Here is a 19655-nt window from a genome sequence, read left to right on the forward strand (position 1 = left end):
TACACTTAACTAAATTCGAGATGAAACCCCAGCCACAAAACCTTAGGGACATCCCCTACCCTGCCTAAGACTCTGTCTCCTCTTCAACAAAACGGAGTTAATGAATTCACAGCCACGTTATGAGCCCTAAATGAGATACATATGCCAATCACTGGGCATCAGTAAACCTTCAACAAGGAGCGTTATTGTTTTTACTTGTTCATTCACAATTGATGCATTAAATTAGCAAAATTCCACAATAAATAACTTAAATGCTCCTGGGAAGCATTTTCCCCCACATCAAAGCTGTAAGAGGGGAAACTCCTCTTCCACACTCCTTTGGTTTCTAAGAGAAGAGGTTTTTGTTTTTGTTTTTTCTTAAACGCTTCAAATTCTTTTTGTCTTATTTCACATTTGGTTCAGAACCCCCCAAAAAGAGAGAAGAGCCATTTATTGCCGACAGCTTTCCACCCTCCTGAAATGTGCCAGAAACCCTGAAAGACAGACAAAAAGCAATTTGGAGAACTAGTTAACACTTAGATATTGAGACTTTTTGTTGGACCAAGTGACAGTGGCCTGTATTGTGCAACACCTTGGCTTTTGCACTTGGATCGCAGATTTTTAACTGTTACGAGCTGGGCTGGCAGTCTCGGGAGAGCCTTGTGGGATTTTCACCTTGGTAGGTCATGGAGCATACGGTGACTTGATCCAAAGGCAAGCAGCTATTTTTATATGGCTGGATGTTGCCGGACCTTAAGCAAATGGCAAGTGGGTCCTGAAGGCCTGACCCAGGCCTTGATCCTGAGCCCAGGCTCGGCAAAAGTTCAGCCTTTGTGATGCAGGCTGCTGAGCTTGACCTTGAGCAATGTGGGCACAGTTTTTACTTAAATAGGCATAGCCATGGCAAAGATTAGCCAAGGCTCTAAAAGAAAGGGTGCTGCAGTGGGAAATAGTATGGACGTTCCTCAAAAAATTGAACACGTACTTACACTACGATCCACCAATTCTACTTCTAGGTACATCCCCAAAAGTGATAGGAGGGATTCAAACAGGTATCTGTACACCCAAATTCATAGCAGTATTATATACAGTAGTCAAAAGTGGAAGCAACCCAAAATCCATCGATGGATGAATGAATAAATAAAACATGGTACAGCCATGCAATGGAATGCTGTTCAGTCTTAAAAGGGAAGGAAATTCTGACACACATATGACAATATGGATGAACCCTGAAAATGTGATAACAAAGTGAAATAAGCCAGACACTAAAAGGCAAATATTCTGTGATTCCACTTACATGAAGGAGCCTAGAACAGAAGCAGAAATAATAATGGTAATCAGGGGCTGAGAGGAGAGGTTAACAGGAGAGTTACTATGTACTGTGAGTAAGAGTTTCAGTTTGGAAGATGAAAACACTCTGGACATGGATGGTGGTAATGGCTGCACAAAAACGTGAATTTACTGAACACCAGTCAATTGCACAATTAAAATGGTATCTTATGGTGTGCACACTTTACCACTAGGAAAGGAAAGGGAAAGAGAAGGGAGAAGGAAAAAGGAAAAGGAAAAGATGTCCTAGTCAGGGCTCTCTCTCCTCAAAATAGAGCTTCTAGAACACCATCTGCTTTTATAACCAGATCTTGAAGAAACTGTTGGGTCCAACTCCAGGCAGGCAGTACAGACGGGTTGTTTGGAATTCTGTTCCTTTTTATGTATTATCTTCATGGCTATGAGTTGGAACTATGAAAAGTCTAGTTTAAATTCATGTGGGCTGGTCCACAGACTCAAAAGTTCCTCCTCAACTCACTGGCTCTAGATTTATTAATCATTTAAATGCTAACTGCTGTTTTAGATTTTCAAGATCCAAAATGACAGATATACAGATGGGTGGCAGATTTTATAAATAAAGAAGCAACAAGGAGGGGTGCCTGGGTGCTCAGTTGGTTAAGGGTCTGACTCTTGGTTTTAGCTCAGGTCATGATCTCCTGGTTCCTGGGTTCGAGCCCTGCACCAGGCTGTGCACTGACAGTGCGGAGCCTGCTTGGGAATCCCTGTCTCCCCCTCTCTGTGCCCCTCTCCGGCATTCTCTCTCTCTCTCAAAAATAAACTTAAAAAAAAAGAAGAAGAAGAAGAAGCAACAAGGGTATTCTCATTAAGGAGCTATGTTCTTATCTTGGGTTGAGTCAGAGAAGCAATTTGACAGAATTATTGCATGCACAAAGAAGGCAACCACTAAAGTCCGTCCTTGGAACAATCCGGTTCACTCTGGAAATCAAAGAGGTGCTAGAAGGTTAGGGAAACATGGTTTAGTCTTCCCATCAGAGCAAGATGAACAAAAAATAAAACAGAAAAGGCAGATTAATGAAGCAAGAGGAAGAGAGGGCTCCCCTTAAAAGGAAGACTAACCTCTTAGGGAACAACCAGAGAGAACGTGAATGAGAAACGAGAAGGTACAGCCTTCTCTTGGGTACAGCCCAAGAGACATACAGAGAGATGGAGACAGCCTGGTATGTAACTGAAATAAGGGAGATAGATCTTTGTGCTTATTGGAGCTTAAAAATATAGGGGCGCCTGGGTGGCGCAGTCGGTTAAGCGTCCGACTTCAGCCAGGTCACGATCTCGCGGTCCGGGAGTTCGAGCCCCGCGTCAGGCTCTGGGCTGATGGCTCAGAGCCTGGAGCCTGTTTCCGATTCTGTGTCTCCCTCTCTCTCTGCCCCTCCCCCGTTCATGCTCTGTCTCTCTCTGTCCCAAAAATAAATAAACCTTGAAAAAAAAAATTAAAAAAATATATATATATAATGAAAGAATAAAAGCAAGATGTTAGCAGACTAGAATTGTTCCCCACAAAGGAATCAGGATTTGGTTATAGGAGGTATGGAGAAATGCACTTCTAAAGCCAGGATTAGAATCCATAGTAAGAGCAACTGAGGACTGAAAGAGCTATACCCAGGGTTACACAGTCTTGGACAGGTTCGGGGGGGGGGGGTGGGCACTGGGGGCAAGCAGGAATATCAGAGCAGAATGCCCAGAGCATATTAGGTGGAGACACAGTTACTGCCCATGCCCTGGGGGAGCATTTTGAGAAGTTCATGGAAGTAGGACTCAGTCTAGAGAAGGCACAGCAAAAAAGAGGAAACTTATTAAACAGGAACCAGGCCAGACTATCAAGACAGACTGACCCCAGGCCTGATTTAGATGTTGGTCTGATAGGTGAGCATCTCCTATGGAAGACCATCCAATGCAGGGGAGAGAAGATGTGTTTGAACAACAGATGCTTTCAGCAGACCCAGAACTTACTGATTTTATCTCTTTCCTTTAGGAGAACTCACAAGAAAATATCTAGGGAAACATCTAAAGAAAAAAAAATCTAGATCAAAAAGTGAAAGAAAAAGGAAAAGGAACGAACCAATTCCAGAAAACAGTAGCAACTTTGCAGGTGTTAGAGAAAGAAAGAGAGCAATAAAAGAAGCTGGTTAAATGGCGAGAAACTCAACTGAGCCTTCCTGAGAGCAAGAGGGGACAGGAAAAGCATATCCTGGAGGCAGAGCCCACAAGTGCAGAGAAAGAAGGGGCACACTCACAACCTGGAGGCCATGGTGAGCGGCTCCCGGCCAACATGCTGTCCCCACTAGGCCCCGAGCTTCCCAAATGTCAACAGCAGCTCCCCTCCAAGAACCTGAAAACAATGCCCCACTTGATGTAGGTGGGGCTAAAAGGGAAAGCCTTCTCTAAGAAGTAGGTCCCAGAAGCCTCAGTGAATCCACAGTAAGAGGCAATGGAAACAACTGTGTACACAGATCTCAATGCCCCTGCCCGGGCACCGTGGACACTCCATCCCTCAATAGGGTGTCCATGCCAGTCAGCACAGGAGTGCCAGAAACAAGGGCTTCCCGCAGAAAGAACAAAGACACACCTGTGACTGGCTGCGACCAGTGCCAAGTCCCAACTCTGAGGGGAGACCAGAGCGCCTCAGGGGCAACTTCCTGAGAGAGGAATACACAGGCTGCCGCCTTAGCCTCCTGACAAGCAATCTCTCCCCACAGAGTTTAAATGCAAGGTCTGAGAATCAAAACAACTGGCATAAACTAAAGCCAAAACCAAGGTGATGCTCTCCATCATCCATCCCTCCTTTCGGCAAAAATGAAGTACTGGGAACAATTCTGCTTAGAATCAGTCCCTTGAGGACTGGGATGGGAGGCATGTTTTGCAAACCCAGTGGATATATGGTTGATAATCTGATATTCCTGCGTGTCTTAAGATTCTAGACTCAAGCAAGGCTCAAGAGAGACTCGATATTATTTCTAAAGATATTTTTTATCTTTAAGTAATCCCTACACCCAATGTAGGGCTCAAACTCACAACCCCAAAATCAAGAGTCACATGCACTATGGACTGAGCCAGTGAGGCGCCCCAAGAGACCTAATATTAAATTAATGTAACTTGTGAAACTCCAGGGAAGCCGCACACATCCTAGCGAGAGTGAGCCCCAGCTGCACACAGGCATGGACAACCTCTCTGGCGAAGACCAAATGAGTAAGAAATTGGGGAGGGCTTCAAATTCTTTTAATGTTAACTCACAAGCCAAGATAATTTGATATGGGACTATAGCCTTGAACTTTCACGTCTTGCCAGAGGACTGGATCTCTGAATTTAAAAAATTTCCAAGAGTTTCACAATAGGAGAGGGTTTATATTCAAAACTTTATTTTTACAGTTAATTGGTGAATACATTTTAGTTAGGTGCCAGGCACCAATTCTAAGCACTTTATATGCATGAATTTAGTCAATAGCTACAGCCATCCTATGAAGTAGTGCTATTATTATTTATCTTATAGATAAACTGAGACACAAAGAGGTTAGGTAATTTGACCAAGGTCACTCAGACATGACCAAGATTTTTACCCAGGTGGTCAGAATTCACTTTCTTATTCACTCTACCATGCATCTCTATGATGGGGCATCCTTTATGACTGGTATTTTTTTTATTGGAGTAGCTTTACTCTGTTATTTGAGCCCACTGCAAAAGCTCTGATAAGCTGTATTGGATATCATACTTGAAAAGAATTTGGAATGGGAAACAGATGGGGACATGAACTCTCAACCTTGACTCTAGTGTGGCTTTGGAAAAGATTATTAATGAATTATTCTAATCTATCTCAGAGCTTTCTAGGGGCAAACTCAACAATGCTCCCCAACAGGCTGAGGATAATCAAAGAAATGGGGGTTTGGGTCCAGTGGGAGGAGGAACAGGCTAAGGAAAGTGGGAACACAGTTGCCAGAAGCCTGCTGATCTCCTTGTCAGGGGAAGGGGGGACTCAGGCTTAATAAAAGGCAAGCCCAATGAGTCAAGGGTATAAAAAACTGAGGAATGTTACAAGGAAAGGATTCTCTTTTCCTAACTTCACTTGTCCTTTGGCCCCAAGTCTTCCTCTCCCCTTATAAGTAGGGAAGGGTTGCTTGTCAGTGGGCCACAGACCATGATGCTGTGCTGTAGACAGTGAGGAGAAGGATAGGGGCTCAGAGGGGAGCTGCCTTCTTTCTCTCTACTCTGGAGAAGGGTGTCTGTCCTTCAGACTCAAACTCCCCTTCTGATGGGCGGCTCCACAATCTACCCGAGGGGACAGGGAATTAGTAACTGGCTCTCTGACCTCAGCTGATACATGAGAATGTGGCTCATCAGCAATATGAAGGTGGCATTTTGGTTCCCTAACTCCTGATTCTTATACATACATTAGTTCAGAACCATATGTTATTTATTGGGCATCTTCATATACCCCAACAAAAGTTTCTAGAACAGAGTATAATGAAAGTCTGAAAGAAGTACAAAAAGATTCATATCTTACAACTTCTTAAATAACTGAGGTTATAGCTTCTTTTTAAGATCATTTATTCAAGTATCAGACATTTATTCACTGTACATTATGTGGCCAGACTGCCAGGTGGTAAGAAAACAAACGTTGGTTAAGACAAGATTCCTGCACTTAAGGAGCTTATAATATTAGCAAAGGAAATGCATAAAAACAAAAGCTTCTAAATACTGTGTTTGCGATGCTAGGGATCTCTCATTTTCAGTAAAGAGCTAGTCAATTCTCCTGGAAGGCAGAAAAGACACAAGGTAATAATCACTGAGTTAAAGGAGGGACCAGGAAACTGATCAAGAACACTGTTCTCTCCTGCTAAGACAGTAGAGATTTTAAGGAAGCAACGGGGGAAGACGGACGGAAGGGGACTGCCTGCCCTGCAGGACACAGAAGAGAAACACCCGCCCCCACACACACGTAGGTATTCTTCTCTCTAGACTTTCCCATGCTTCCTCCCTTCCTTCCACTCCCCAGCTCCCACCCCCAACCCCTCCGGTCTCGGCTTCCCAAGTTCCCATCCCCTTGAATCATTCTCATTGGAATGAGATGAAAAAGAGAAAAATGTACAAATTTTAGCAATTTCCTTGCTTTTAAAAGCCATATTCGGAGGTAGGTAGGTAGAGGAAAATTAAGTAATGGCACATATTTACCTAACATATAGTAATAGCTTTCCAGAGTCTGACAGTCTATCATTTTTATGTAAAACAAAAAAAATCAAACTTTTATCAGGCAAAGAAATGGTATTAAATATATTATTGATGTCACACGGATCTGTAGGAATTCTCAGCTGTCACACTCAGAAAATCTGTTTCTTTCATTTAACTAATGACGGAAGTCCATCAAGAAAACAGGACAGCTACAGAGGTTAAAGAACCTTTCCCTATTCTGTTTTCCATCTCCAAATCCTAGATGAGACTCTCGTACCTTATTTGTTAGTGAGAAATGTGCGCCTTTCTTTTCTGTCAAACTGTGGTTGAAAAAACTTTCCTCGGTCCTTTCCCTATACTGATTTTACAGCTTCCCTTCCAGATTGCCACACTTAATTGACAGGGATCAGCACCTCAGCAGCCAAGAAAGAAGCAGGAAAACAACTTAGGGCACCTTCTCCCAGGCTGGCAGGAACCAGGCTCCACACAGACCTGGGGCCACAGCCCTTGCCTGACACCTGTCCCGGGCAGGCAGGCACAGGGGCCTGATGTCACCACTCCAAAAGCGAAGGCTGTGCCAGTCTCAAAAGGCTAGGAACTCCTGGTCTGAAATGCATTAGGTATCACGCAGCACACCCAGAAATAATCTCTCCTTTACTCAATCCAACAACATTATGCTGTGATGGGAAGGGGAACCCTTCACTGTATACATGCACACTCAGGAAATACATTGAAAGGAAATGACAAAACATTTTTAATGTTTTTGTTTGTTTTTATTTTTGAGACAGAGAGATACACAGAGTGTGAGCAGGGGAGGGAGGGAGCTGTCAGCACAAAGCCCAAGGTGGGGGTCGAACTCATGAACCACGAGATCATGACCTGAGCCAAAGCTGGACATTTAACCAACTGAGCCACCCAGGTGCCCACTAGGATATGACAAAATATTAATCCTAGTTACCTTTGCCGAGTGTGACTGTAGTCTTGGGGCTTATTTCTAATTTTTCGCTTCTCGGGTTTCCCATGTTATGTTCTGATTACATAATAATTTTTGTATAATCACAATCTCACTTTTAGATAATGTGATAATATGGTATCATGTTAGGACACACACACACACACACTTTTATTTGGTGGGACTGTGGTGTGTCATGTGTTTTCCTCTAACTTCAAAACTTATCTGGGCTTCCCACACTGCCTTATCATTTTATTTTTAACAGTAGACATTATTTTATAATGATTCTAATACCAAAAACTAAGTTCCTGTAAATCTCTGAGACGAGCCTATCGTGATAGTGAACCTCTATGCCAGATCCTGAGATGATGCCAATTTCTAACATTGTTTTGCCCAAATAAACCGCTGAAACACTCCTCAAATCTCAACAGTCTGGAACCAAAATAGCACTGTAAAAAAACATTAAAAGATAAAAACTCTCACTTTTTCATAAGCCTAGCACAACTGTATTTATGTATTCTATCCCACCATGTATTTTATAGTTACACTCACCAAGTATAACCTAGCTTATATTCTACTATTCCCTTGTCAGACAAAGCATCAGAATTATAACTTGGAAGAACTACTTAACAGTCTACATGTTGATATAATCACATTCATCAAATCCTCTTTCTACTGTCGAGCCTTTAAGCTGTCTCCATTGTTCTTCTGCCATTATAAAAATGTAGCCAAACTCCACATTTTATCTGCTATGGAACGTGAGTTACTAAGTCCACAGATGTGGAAGTCATCGCGACACTGAACTATACGTGGCGCAAATCCCTCGGCAGAGCGCGCTGGCACTGCCCATCCCAGCTCGGCTCTCGGCCTCCACCAGGTAACTTAAACTCTACGTCCATCCTACAGTTTCTAAAATAAGAATATTACCACCTGCCCTAGTAGTAAATCTGGTGAAGGTCAAAGTAGCTGATGTGGTGAAAAGGGGAAGTTATGCAAATCTTACATGTTACGACAGGTAGATACGCTATTTGGGGATCTCGACTCAGATGCCCACTGACTCACCTATTTATTAAAAACTGTGGGGGCCTCAATGTACTAAACACTAAGCTGATGTTGAGATTATAAAAATGAAAAAGAAACAGGCCCATGGAAGAGAGCCTCATGGAGGACGACACAGGATGACACCAAACGTTCAAGCAGGGGTCTGAACCACATGCCAGGGGGACTGGAACACAGACTTGCCCAGGGCCCAGGGGAGGCTGCGGAGGAGCTGATACCTGAACCAGGTCTCAGAGGAGGGAGCGAGAAGGACAATGAGGGTTAGAAGGGGGTGAAAGCCTATGAAGGAAAGGCAGTATGTAAAAAGGGATGGCCCGTTTCAACAGCGAGCGGTTTTGGAAGCCGGAGTGGAGAAGAGAAGGGCAGGACGTCTGAGGCTGGAGAGGAGGCTGGAGCAGGTGTCGAGGGCCTCATATGCCAAGCTCCGGGGCTCGGGCTTTATGCTGAAACCAACAGGGGCCCAGCTAGTACAGAGACCAGGGAAGCACTGAACAGCTTTGTCTGGGAGGACATGAGAGCAGCAGTGTGACACATGGAGCAGAGAATGACTGGGACAATAACCCGGGGGTCAAATAATGACAAGACTACAACAAAAGCAGAGGAACCTCAGACTTTTACTCAGACCCACTGCAACAGTGACCTCTCATCTGCTAGGAGCCCTCGCTTCATTAAGGGCCAAACAAATGAAAAAGAAGGGCCAGATGAAAAGGTTGAAAAAGAAAAAAGCAGACACACATGGGCAGCAGAGAGGCGAAAGGTATACCCTCCTCCCCACTGAACCTAGTGGCTGTTACAACACATCAGCAAAAATCTAGATAGAAAAGAAATCACACACACACTCTTATTTCCAGCAGAAGAAAGGGAGCCATTCGATCCGATTCAACTGAGCAGGAAAAATGCAAAAGTCAGATACCAATGGGTAAAGACACAAATAAAACGGACCAAAATGAGCCCAAAGTGCAAAAAAAATGAGATAAAATAACAATGATTATTGGCACCCTCGTTTATCCCATGAGATGGAGCTAAGGAAGCAAGTGAAAGCAAAGCTGACAATATCTTAATTTCTGCCCAAAACTTCTCACTCTCTAGCGTTCTAGCAGACCCACCTTCCAGCTCCCAACTGAACCAGAGTACCTCCCAAACCCTCTATCCCGTTTTGAGGGAAGCTGAACTCAACACTCACCTCAGACGATGGGTTCTTGACCAAAAAACAGAAAGAAGGAAAAACAGAAGAGCAAAATGAAGATATTTCTTTCTGAGAAAGCATAGCTGGCAATTATGGCCGCTTAAACACAACACAAACACATATATGTATGAAGTTTAAATGCAAAAATATTATAGTCAGGGGCGCCTGGGTGGTTCAGTTGGTTAAGTATCTGACTCTCAGTTTTGGCTCAGGTCATGATCTCGTGGTTTGGGAGTTCGAGCTCCGCACTGGGCTCTGTGCTGACAGTGCAAAGCCTGCTTGGGATTCTCTCTCCCTCTCTCTCTGCCCCTCCCTGCTTTCTCTCTCTCTCAAAATAAGTAAATGAACATCTTTAAAAAATGGGACTACTAGATACCCACACACAGAAGAATGAATCAGGATCCTTAGCTCACACTATACACTAAAATGTCAAAATGCATCATAGACCTAAATGTAAGAGATAAACTATAAAAACTCTTTGAAGAAAAGAAAGAGGTAAATCTTGGTAACTGTGGACCTTTTTAGATAGGACACTAAAAGCATAAGTTACAAAGGAAAAAACAGGCAAAATTGAAGTTCATCAAAACCGAACACTTTTGTACTTTAAACAACACCATCAAGAAAATGAAAAAACCAACACAGAATGAGAGAAGTATTTGCAAATCATGTACTTGATAAAGGCCTAGTATCAGAATATATAAAGAACATTTACATCTCAACAAGGACAAAACAAACAATCCAATTTTAAGGTGGGCAAAAGACTTGAATAGACATCTCTCCAAAAAAGATATACAAGTGACCAATAAGCACATTGAAAAGATGCTCAACATCATTAGTCATCAGGAAAATGCAAACCAAACACCTAAGCTATCACTTCGCATCCACTAGGATGTTCTTAAAAAAACAAAAAACATAAAATAAGTTTTGGTAAAGCTGTAGAAAAACTGGAATCCTCATATATTGCTGGTGAGACTGTAAAATGATACAACCACTTTTTGACAGTTACTCAACTGTTAAACATATAATTACCATATGACCACAAAAGTCCACTCCTATGTACACACCCAAGAGAACAGTAAACATATGTCCACATGAACTTGTACAAAAATGTTCACTGCAACAGTTTTGATAATAGCCAAAAAGTGGAAACAAATCAAATTCCTGCCAATTGGTAAATGATGAAACAAAGTATGGTATGTCCATACAATGGTTCACTAGTATAGGGTAATAAAAAAGAATAAAAGACTGATATGCGCTATGACATGAATGAAGCTTAAAAACATTAAGTGAAAGAAGCCAATCATGAAAGATCACACATTTCATTTATATGAAACATCCAGAAGAGACAAATCTATAGAGACAGAAAACTTAGGGGTGGTTGCCAGGAACTGCGGCCGTGGAAATGTTCTAAAATTAGACTACGGGGGTGGCTGCACAATTCTTGAATATACTAAAAACTGCCGAATGGATCAAGTCTGTGGTATGTGAGTTATAGCTCAATAAAGCTGTTAAAAAATAAATTAAAATGCAAAAAAAAAACCAGAACAAAGAATCCCTGAAACTGCTCCCACGGGGAGAGCTACAGACGTCCCTCCAGCCGGAACTTCATCTGACCAGTGTTCACTGAGCGCCTCTGCCGGAGGCCCTGGGCTAGGTGTAGGGGACCCTGTGGAGAGCAACAGCAGACAGTCTCTGCTTCCACGGGGCTGCAATTTCACGGAGGGAAGGAAAGGGTGGCTGAGTAATGGGGATAAGCGTTCTAAGTGGGAAGAACACAGTTGTACGACAGTCCATCCAGGGACCTGAACTAGGATGGGGAGAGATGGCAAGACTCTCTGAAGAAGTGGAGCTTGAGCTGAAACAGAAAGGATGTAATCAGGGCTACTCCAGAGGACAGTTGGGGTGGGGGAATCTGAGGAAACTGCAGGCACAAAGGACGTGTGGAGGAGTGAAAACGGCATGGGTGAGCAAGCAGAGGAAGCAAGCAGAGGAAGACCACGTGACGGTAGAGAAACAGCAGCCAGACCATGCAAGGCCTTAGAGCCACACTAAGAACCTGGTTTAAATCCTGAGACCTGCAGGAATACACTGAAAGGTGTTAAGCAGATGACTAGTGTGGTCCAACTTGCATTTTAGGAAAAGAGACTTTTGAAAGGGCCAGACTAGATGCTGGCAGATCCGTTAAGGGGCCACTGGAGTAGACTGGGAAAGAGATGATGACAGCCTGGATGCAGGAAAACAGGCAGCAGGCATCATGGTCAGCAGATAAGATCTGCCAGGTACAATGCATATAACGTGCAAGCTCTCCTCATAGCAAGGTCTCTCACAGGCCTCGTAGAGAGGCCTGCATGGTCATTCCTCTTTCCCTTAATTCTCTGTATCCTTAAATTAACCCCTACTAAGATATCTGACCACCTGTCTCTGTTTCAATACTTTTATCACCACTAATACAGCATCTGGCATTCAAAGCTTCCAGTCTCAGTAACCAGAGAAACCTGGCCATTCTCAGCCACCCCCTTTGCTGAAGGACGGCCCTGAGATAAGGCTAAAAACGTTCAGCAGGAAAAACCCATGCTATCAGCATATGCAAGTTACACTTACCCCAGCCCTTTCAACCCCTTACAAAAATGCAAGTCAGTTCAGATCATTTTTATGCTAAAAACCATTCAATACAAGGGCACTTGAGTGGCTCAGTTGGTTACAGTCAGACTCGTTTTCGGCTCAGGTCATGATCTCACCATGCAAGAGTTCAAGCCCCACATCAGGCTCTGCACTGCCTGCTTGGGATATTCTCTCTCTCTCTCTCTCTCTCTCTCTCTCTCTCTCTCTCCCTTCCCCTGTTTGCTCTCTCTCTCTGAAAAGAAATAAACTTAAAAAAAAAAAAAAGTTCAATACATCCCCATTGGTCTTAGGATTTAAACCAAATCCAAATGTACAAACTAAAAGAAATCTTCCTTAAAATCCTGGGAGGAAGGGCTATTCAGTTTTATCAAAGTAAAAATAATACCAAAAATTCCCAAGAATTATCTAAGTGATGACAAATCTCCCAGACATTACATTACAGGTAAATTAGTTTTATTTGTCTTCCCACTGGAATGTAAGCTCCAGGAAATGGAAATACTAAACCAGTGCCTGCCCACAGCAGAGGAAGACTACTGAATGAAGGAAAGCCCCAGGCACTACTGGGACTGACACAAAGTTCTAAGCAATATTCTTTATTCACTAATCAGAAAGAAAGAGTCAGTAAGGTGATACACTGGTTCAAGACTTTTCTTGGAGCGCCTGGGTGGCTCAGTGGGTTAAGCGTATGACTTCGGCTCAGGTCACTATCTCATGGTTCATGAGTTTGAGCCCCACGTTGGGCTCTGTGCTGACAGCTCAGAGCTTAGAGCCGGCTTCGGATTCTGTGTCTCCCTCTCTCTCTGCCCTTCCCCTGCTCATGCTCTGTCTCTCTCTCTCTCAAAAAAACAAACATATATATAAAAAAAAGGAATTTTCTCAATTTCAAAAGTTAGCCATAGTTACAAGGAAATAAGTCAAAGCGGAAAAGTGGTCAAACTTATACACTATAAATGAAATGCATATTAAAACAACATTAAGGTATCATTACAGCTGACCCTTGAATACCATGGGTTGAACTGTGCAGGTCCACTGATATGCAAATTTCTTCAATAAATAGAGAACGGTACTGTAAATGTATTTCTCTTCCTTATGATTTTCTTAGTAACATTTTTCCTAGCTTACTTTATTGTAAGAATACAGTATATAATACATACAACACAGAATACATGTTAATCAACTATTTATGTTATCTGTAGGGCTTCCGGTTAACAGCAGGCTGCCAGCAGTCAAGTTTCTGGGGAGTCAAAAGTTATACACAGATTTTGAACTGCATCGAGGGTTGATACTCATAGCCTCTGCACTGCTCAAGGGTCATCTGGATATACACTCTAAAACATCAAAAACATTTCTTTCCACTGAGCCACACTCAAGAAAGGCTAGGACTAGGGAGAGGGGAAGATAGTAAGACATTCCTGAAAAAATATCATTACTAGTGACCATAGCAGTCTGTCTTCTTGAAAAGCAACCTGGCAATATTTAACAAGCTCTATAAAATGGTTCATGGTCTTGAACTACAGACACTCTCTTTACAAAATATATCCTGAGGAGATGGGTAATCCAAAAAGGAAATAGAAAAACTCATAAAACATGTACATGGACTAATGGTAGTAATAACGAAAAACTGGAAACACTTCAAATGATCAAAAACAAGATAAAGCCAACTATGACAAAGCAACACTATGGACCATACAGCCTTTCAAAAGAAGAACATGGATTCCACTGACACAACATCAGGATTTTTTCAAAAAGCGGAAAATAGTAAAATCCCAATTCTAAAAGCTGGTGAGTTTAACATCTCTAGCAATCCTATATAAAAAGGGCTGTAAAAGATACATAACTTTAGAAGACTACAAAGTTTGGCGTTTGCTAGAATTCAAAATAAATCCACCATTAAAATTACCTGGGTTTGTGAAAGCTGAATGCTCTGAACCTGTGGGAGCAGAAAATAAGCATTTGGTAGCTGTTTTGCAGACCCTTCTGTAGAGATTCTTCGAGTGCCAATTCCAGAAACCTTCAGAAAAAAAAGAAGTTAATTACTCCTCTATTTGTTTTGAAACATATTTGCCGTAATGTTAAAATACCTTTCCAAAGGCAATCTGTATTCACCACCTTGACCTTTAACACGGTATTAATCCAGGGGCACCCAGGTGGCTCAGTTGGTTAAGCGCCCGACTTCAGCACAGGTCATGATCTCACGGTTCGTGAGTTCAAGCCCTGCATTGGGCTCTGTGCTGACAGCTCAGAGCCTGACGCCTGCTTCAGACTCTGTGTCTCCCTCTCTCCACCACTCCCCTGCTTGTACACGCGCTCTCTCTCTCTCTCTCTATCTCTCTCTCTCTCTCTCTCAAAAATAAATAAATAAATAAATTGTTTAAAGACTGTATTAATCCTTGGGACACCTGGGTGGCTCAGTCAGTTAAGTGTCTGACTTTGGCTCAAGTCATGATCTCACGGTCCGTGAGTTCAAGCCCCACATCAGGCTCTGTGCTGACAGCTTAGAGCCTGGAGCCTGCTTCAGATTCCGTGTCTCCCTCTCTCCCTGCCCCTCCCCCATTCATGCTCTGTCTCTCTCTGTCTCAAAAATAAACAAACATTAAAAAAAAAATTTAAAGACTGTATTTATCACCGTCTACAAAAGAAAGTAACAAAAGTTGCTACATTTAAGCTCAATGTTCCTCATTGTAGCAAAGCTTTTCAGATATAGACAACTTTTCCATTAGGGAAACAAGTGTTAAATGGAATCCAATAATAAATAATAATGAAAATGATAGATCTTGGCTTGATGCTACATCGTATTAAATAAGTCATAGATACCACTTAAGATAAAGATTCCTAACTACTTTTGTGAACAACGACGAAAAGATTCTTCACTCTCCATCCCTGGTGCCTTGATATCAATAGTAAGCTCCCTGAGAACTGGCCCCCAAACATGCAATCCTTGTCCCCTGATCAGAAATATTCCCGAGCCTAGCAGGGACGAAGGCAAAATCAGTAGAGACTGCCTTTATAGCTCCTCCCTCTGGACTGTTCATGAGGTGAGGGCAGAGAGTTCTGAAAGTACACTCTATTTTATAACAGAAATAGAATACGGTAGACTTCTGTGTTTTGTTCCAATGTCCTTCAGAGATTCATGGTGAGAGTTACAGCTCTGTACTCTGAGCCGAAGACAGTCCCATGTGTGTGGCATGGGATGCAGAAGAAGGGTGAAAGCTGGTGAGTTTAACATCACTAACGATCTTATATTCTAGTAACATAAGCCAGGTGGCAACATTTCCAAAAGTCTTTTACAAAACATCCAAACCCCTTTGTTAAATCAACAACAAAATCATGGGACAAGAGGGAAAAACTTACTTACATGATACGGAAGGACTCCATACGAGGAGGTATTAATAAATAAAGAACTTTCAATGCTTCCTTCTTCAGTAGGTAAGAAAATAATTCTGAAGGACGTTTTCCCCATTGCTGGAATTACCTGAAAGAAAGGTACCAAATTAGCCATTGGGAATGGCCCTCTTTAAAAGATGTCTTTCAGAGACTTTCTTTTTGACAATTTCTGTTAACAGATGTCTGCATATCTGTACCCTTGATTCAGAAGTATCATGAATCCTTAGGAATCCCCCAAATGGAACAAAATCCAACAATCTAAGAAGGTATCAAAGGACATACCACAGACTTACAGCAAGGCAGCTGCCGAGTGCTTTCACTTTGGATTGGGAACCCTGTGCCCTCACATCCTTCCTTTTCCCTCCTCTTCTGCACCTACGTGTGTTCAACGGCCTTTATCGAACACAGTTCTAACCTTACTTAAGTAGAAGGAGCCACCGATGTACAAACCTGGCAATACCTAATAAAAATCGGAAGCTGCATTTATCTGGGCAATCATAAACAGAATAGTGGACTTCCTCTTACACCCTTTCCTTGGTTTTATATTTAAAAGAAAAAAAGTATATCAGGTAGACATCAGTACACTAAATAAACAAATAAATAAAACCCACCAATGATTGGGATCTTCAAAGACCACTGAAATCTACACTACTAGAAGACCAGGGTCTGGAGCTCTCTGTTACAGTGCGAATTAACTTTATAAGGAGCCATTCACTGCCTCCTACTCCTACACTTAGAAAGGAGTCCAATTCTAGTCAGTGTGCCAGGCAAAGAGACCATGACTATAAAACTTGTATTAATTACTAAACGCTTCAGCATTTGTAGTCATTTCAAGACACATAATACTATATTTCTTTAACCATGAAAAAGTCCCATTGAATACACAAACATTATACTTTGTTTAGACTCTAAACTTTTTTTCCATGTTTTTTTTCCATGTAGATACCAAGAGCCACCAAAATTATGAACAACTGAAAAAATAAATGCTAAAGCAAACACACAGAAGGGAAGAGTTTGGGTAGCAGAAAAGGGGGAGACAGGGAGCAGAAAGTAAAAACTTCAGGCCAAAGAAAGCAAGAAAATCTGGCAGCCTGCCACAGCATAGTTTCCAAGAGTACATCAACACTTACCCTGCAATGAACAGGAGGCACATGAAAATGTCTAGCAGCTGTAAACACTGAATTCACCACGACCTCACTATCCCTACTAGGGTTATAAGCATAGAGAATCTTTGCTGCAGGGTGACCCAGGAACCTAGGAGGGGAACAAGGAGAAAAAAAAAACAATGTATTATGTGGTTCTAAATATAGCTATCCATCCACCCATCCCTCCACCCACACACATTGTATATATACTTTAATCCCAGAAAGCTGTTGATGTTAGTTAAAGTTAAAAGCAACAATTATTAAATCCTGTTATTACTAAAACATTCAATCCACAAAAACTTTTTAAAGAATCCTTTCTTTTACAAGACACACTTAATGCCAACCAATGGTAACGCCTCACTGACTTTTGTGTTAGAAGAATTCAACACACATGGGCCATTAAATGCTTGCAAATACTCAGAGTAGGAAATAGGTACTCACTCTGACTCAAATGAAAATAGGTTTAGGTAAGAAACTGTACTCAGAAAAACCCAGTTTTTTTTTAGGGTTTCTTCTCTGAGTAATAAGTTTAAAGAGGCTTTCCAGGGGAATGGATTTCAACTCACAAAGGGACTTTATCAAGCCTTATGAAAGGAAAACTTAATTGTTGCTAAAGACCATTCTTCTGAGAAAAATGAAAACTCAGCAGCACTTTCTAGCACTTGCTCTTATCCATTCAAATCATGAGTCTTGTAGAAAACTCTGATGAAAGCTTTGGCTCCTCCCTCCACAAACGGGCACACACAAAAGTTTTACACACGGCTCGAAAACACTTGTGCACTAAGGTAAGAATGTCTGCTTTCCAGCAAACACCCTGAGAAGGACGCCCATGTTAATTCTTTCTTTCCTCTGCTTTCTATCCACAAGACTAGCAAAGGAACTGCAAGGGAACAGAGAGCACTCTCTGGCCAACCTACCTACCATGTTCCCTGGAATCATTTACTCTGATTCCTACTGCCCAATACCAAATTCACTCCACTTAACTCACATTGTCATAAACAGACAGCCAGTGAAAGTTTCACTGAAGCCATTTCTCCAGTTTTAATGCCCTCAGTAGCAGAGACCCAAATATATCGCTCTCCTAAGTATGGCCTAGAAATAAAACTATATTTTAAGTTCAGCAAAAATTCATCTACCTTACGCTTGCATTTCTCTGATTTTATTCTGACTTCTCTGATACTAAGAATTGTGTGTTTTAAGGAAAATTAAGTGCGTGCTGTCTGTCTTATGTGTAACAGTGGGATTTCCAAACTATTATACCACCGCCATCAAATCTCTCACATTCTTCTTCCAGCTTTCCTCCTACTTTTTTTCAAGATTTTATTTTTAAGTGATCTCTACACCCAACATGGGGCTTGAACTCACGACCCCAAGATCAAGAGTCGCATGCTCTACAGACTGAGTCAGCCAAGCCAAGCGCCAACGCCCCCACTACTTTTAATCACAAGTCTTAACTGAAGGTTTAATACAGCCAATGTGTTATTTTCAAAAACGGGTTCTTTACACCCAGTGATAAATAAAATATACATCAGTGTGATCAAAACCTTGATATTTTTTTAGTGTTTGTAGCTAATACAACTAAAAATATTTTAGACTACCATGAGCACAAAAGGTTACCTCAGGGAGTCCTGCTTGGGGAGGATGGGGCTCACATTTGTCTTTTCCTTCCATCAAATTAAAAAAATAAAGACTTCCATGGTTTTAGGTTTTAGGTAAATAATACAATTCAATCAGCAAAGCTATTAATACTTGTCCTCAAAGCTTTATCTCCCATTCATATCACTGGAATATAAGATTTTTAGTTCAAAAAAATACAAATGTTTCCCAGACGAAAACACATTAAAAAAATCGTACTGCAAAACTGCAACTCTAGGGAGCCCAGTGACTGTGTTCCCCCAGAAACCTCACCAGACCTGACCCAGACCTGGTTACCACTGGGCTATTTTTATTCTATGTTTTTTAATTCTATTTTTAAAAGCGTTATGAGGATAAGAATTTCCTTCACTAGTGACAACTGGAAGGTACTCTTTAATTTAATACTACAAAAGAATGATTAAAATCTTTTAGGAATGATTAGTACTTTTAATCTCAGGACCAGTGGGATATTAACCCTTAACAACAAATCCTACAAAGTGGATTGTAGGCAGAAGGCAGCTGCCAGAAGGCAGCTGGATAACACTCCCCTGGTTCTGCATCCCAGAGGAAAACCAAAGCTATGAAAAAGGGATGGGGTTTGCCCAAGGTCAACTTCAAAATAAACAATAGCAAAAGCTGAACAAGGGCAGTGAAGAAATCAGAAGGAGAACACTTGGGCTGAAGTTTGAATCTAATGCCTATAAATTAGACCATTTGTTAAAAGTAAGGTAAAACTTGACTAATTTTAGAAGTGTTCTAATTGACTGCAGTTTGTTATTGAGACTTTTTTAAAACTTCAGCAAAAATAATTTATTCCCTTAATCATATCCTAGATCTCGCTTATTAAAAAAAATAGCATGGTATGTGCTGACTTAGAAATGCGAAGACAATTCTAAGATTTATTCTGTTACTTCTAGCAAAATGCCCTTGGGCAAAATACATTACTTCTTAGCAAGAAATACATAAGCATCTGTAGTCCATGCTCAAATATAGAGATATTTGAAAATCTCACACAGACACACACGCACGCGCCTTTCTGTATGTGTGTGTGTCACTCTCTCAGATTATACCTACCTCCACTAGTCCACTATCCTTCTAGGATTGATATAAAACTCAACTGACAAGAGACATGATTGTACTTTGAGAACTATAAAGTACTACATACACAAAACTGTATCATCCAAAG

General features: G+C 41.6%; 1 protein-coding gene across 2 annotated transcripts in view; it reads right to left on the minus strand.

The window, feature by feature from the left end:
• TMEM131L (transmembrane 131 like) overlaps nucleotides 1-19655 on the minus strand; it is a 170627-nt gene that overhangs the window by 68440 nt on the left and 82532 nt on the right. For both annotated transcript variants that reach the window (XM_030312888.1, XM_030312887.1), the window contains exons 5-7: nucleotides 16820-16943; nucleotides 15661-15777; nucleotides 14206-14316 (exon numbers count right to left, since the gene is read on the minus strand). In XM_030312888.1, the coding sequence (XP_030168748.1) occupies nucleotides 14206-14316; nucleotides 15661-15777; nucleotides 16820-16943 (352 nt within the window). The remainder of the gene's footprint in view (nucleotides 1-14205; nucleotides 14317-15660; nucleotides 15778-16819; nucleotides 16944-19655) is intronic.

This window comes from Lynx canadensis, chromosome B1, assembly GCF_007474595.2.
Source record: "Lynx canadensis isolate LIC74 chromosome B1, mLynCan4.pri.v2, whole genome shotgun sequence".
Lineage (NCBI taxonomy): Eukaryota > Metazoa > Chordata > Mammalia > Carnivora > Felidae > Lynx > Lynx canadensis.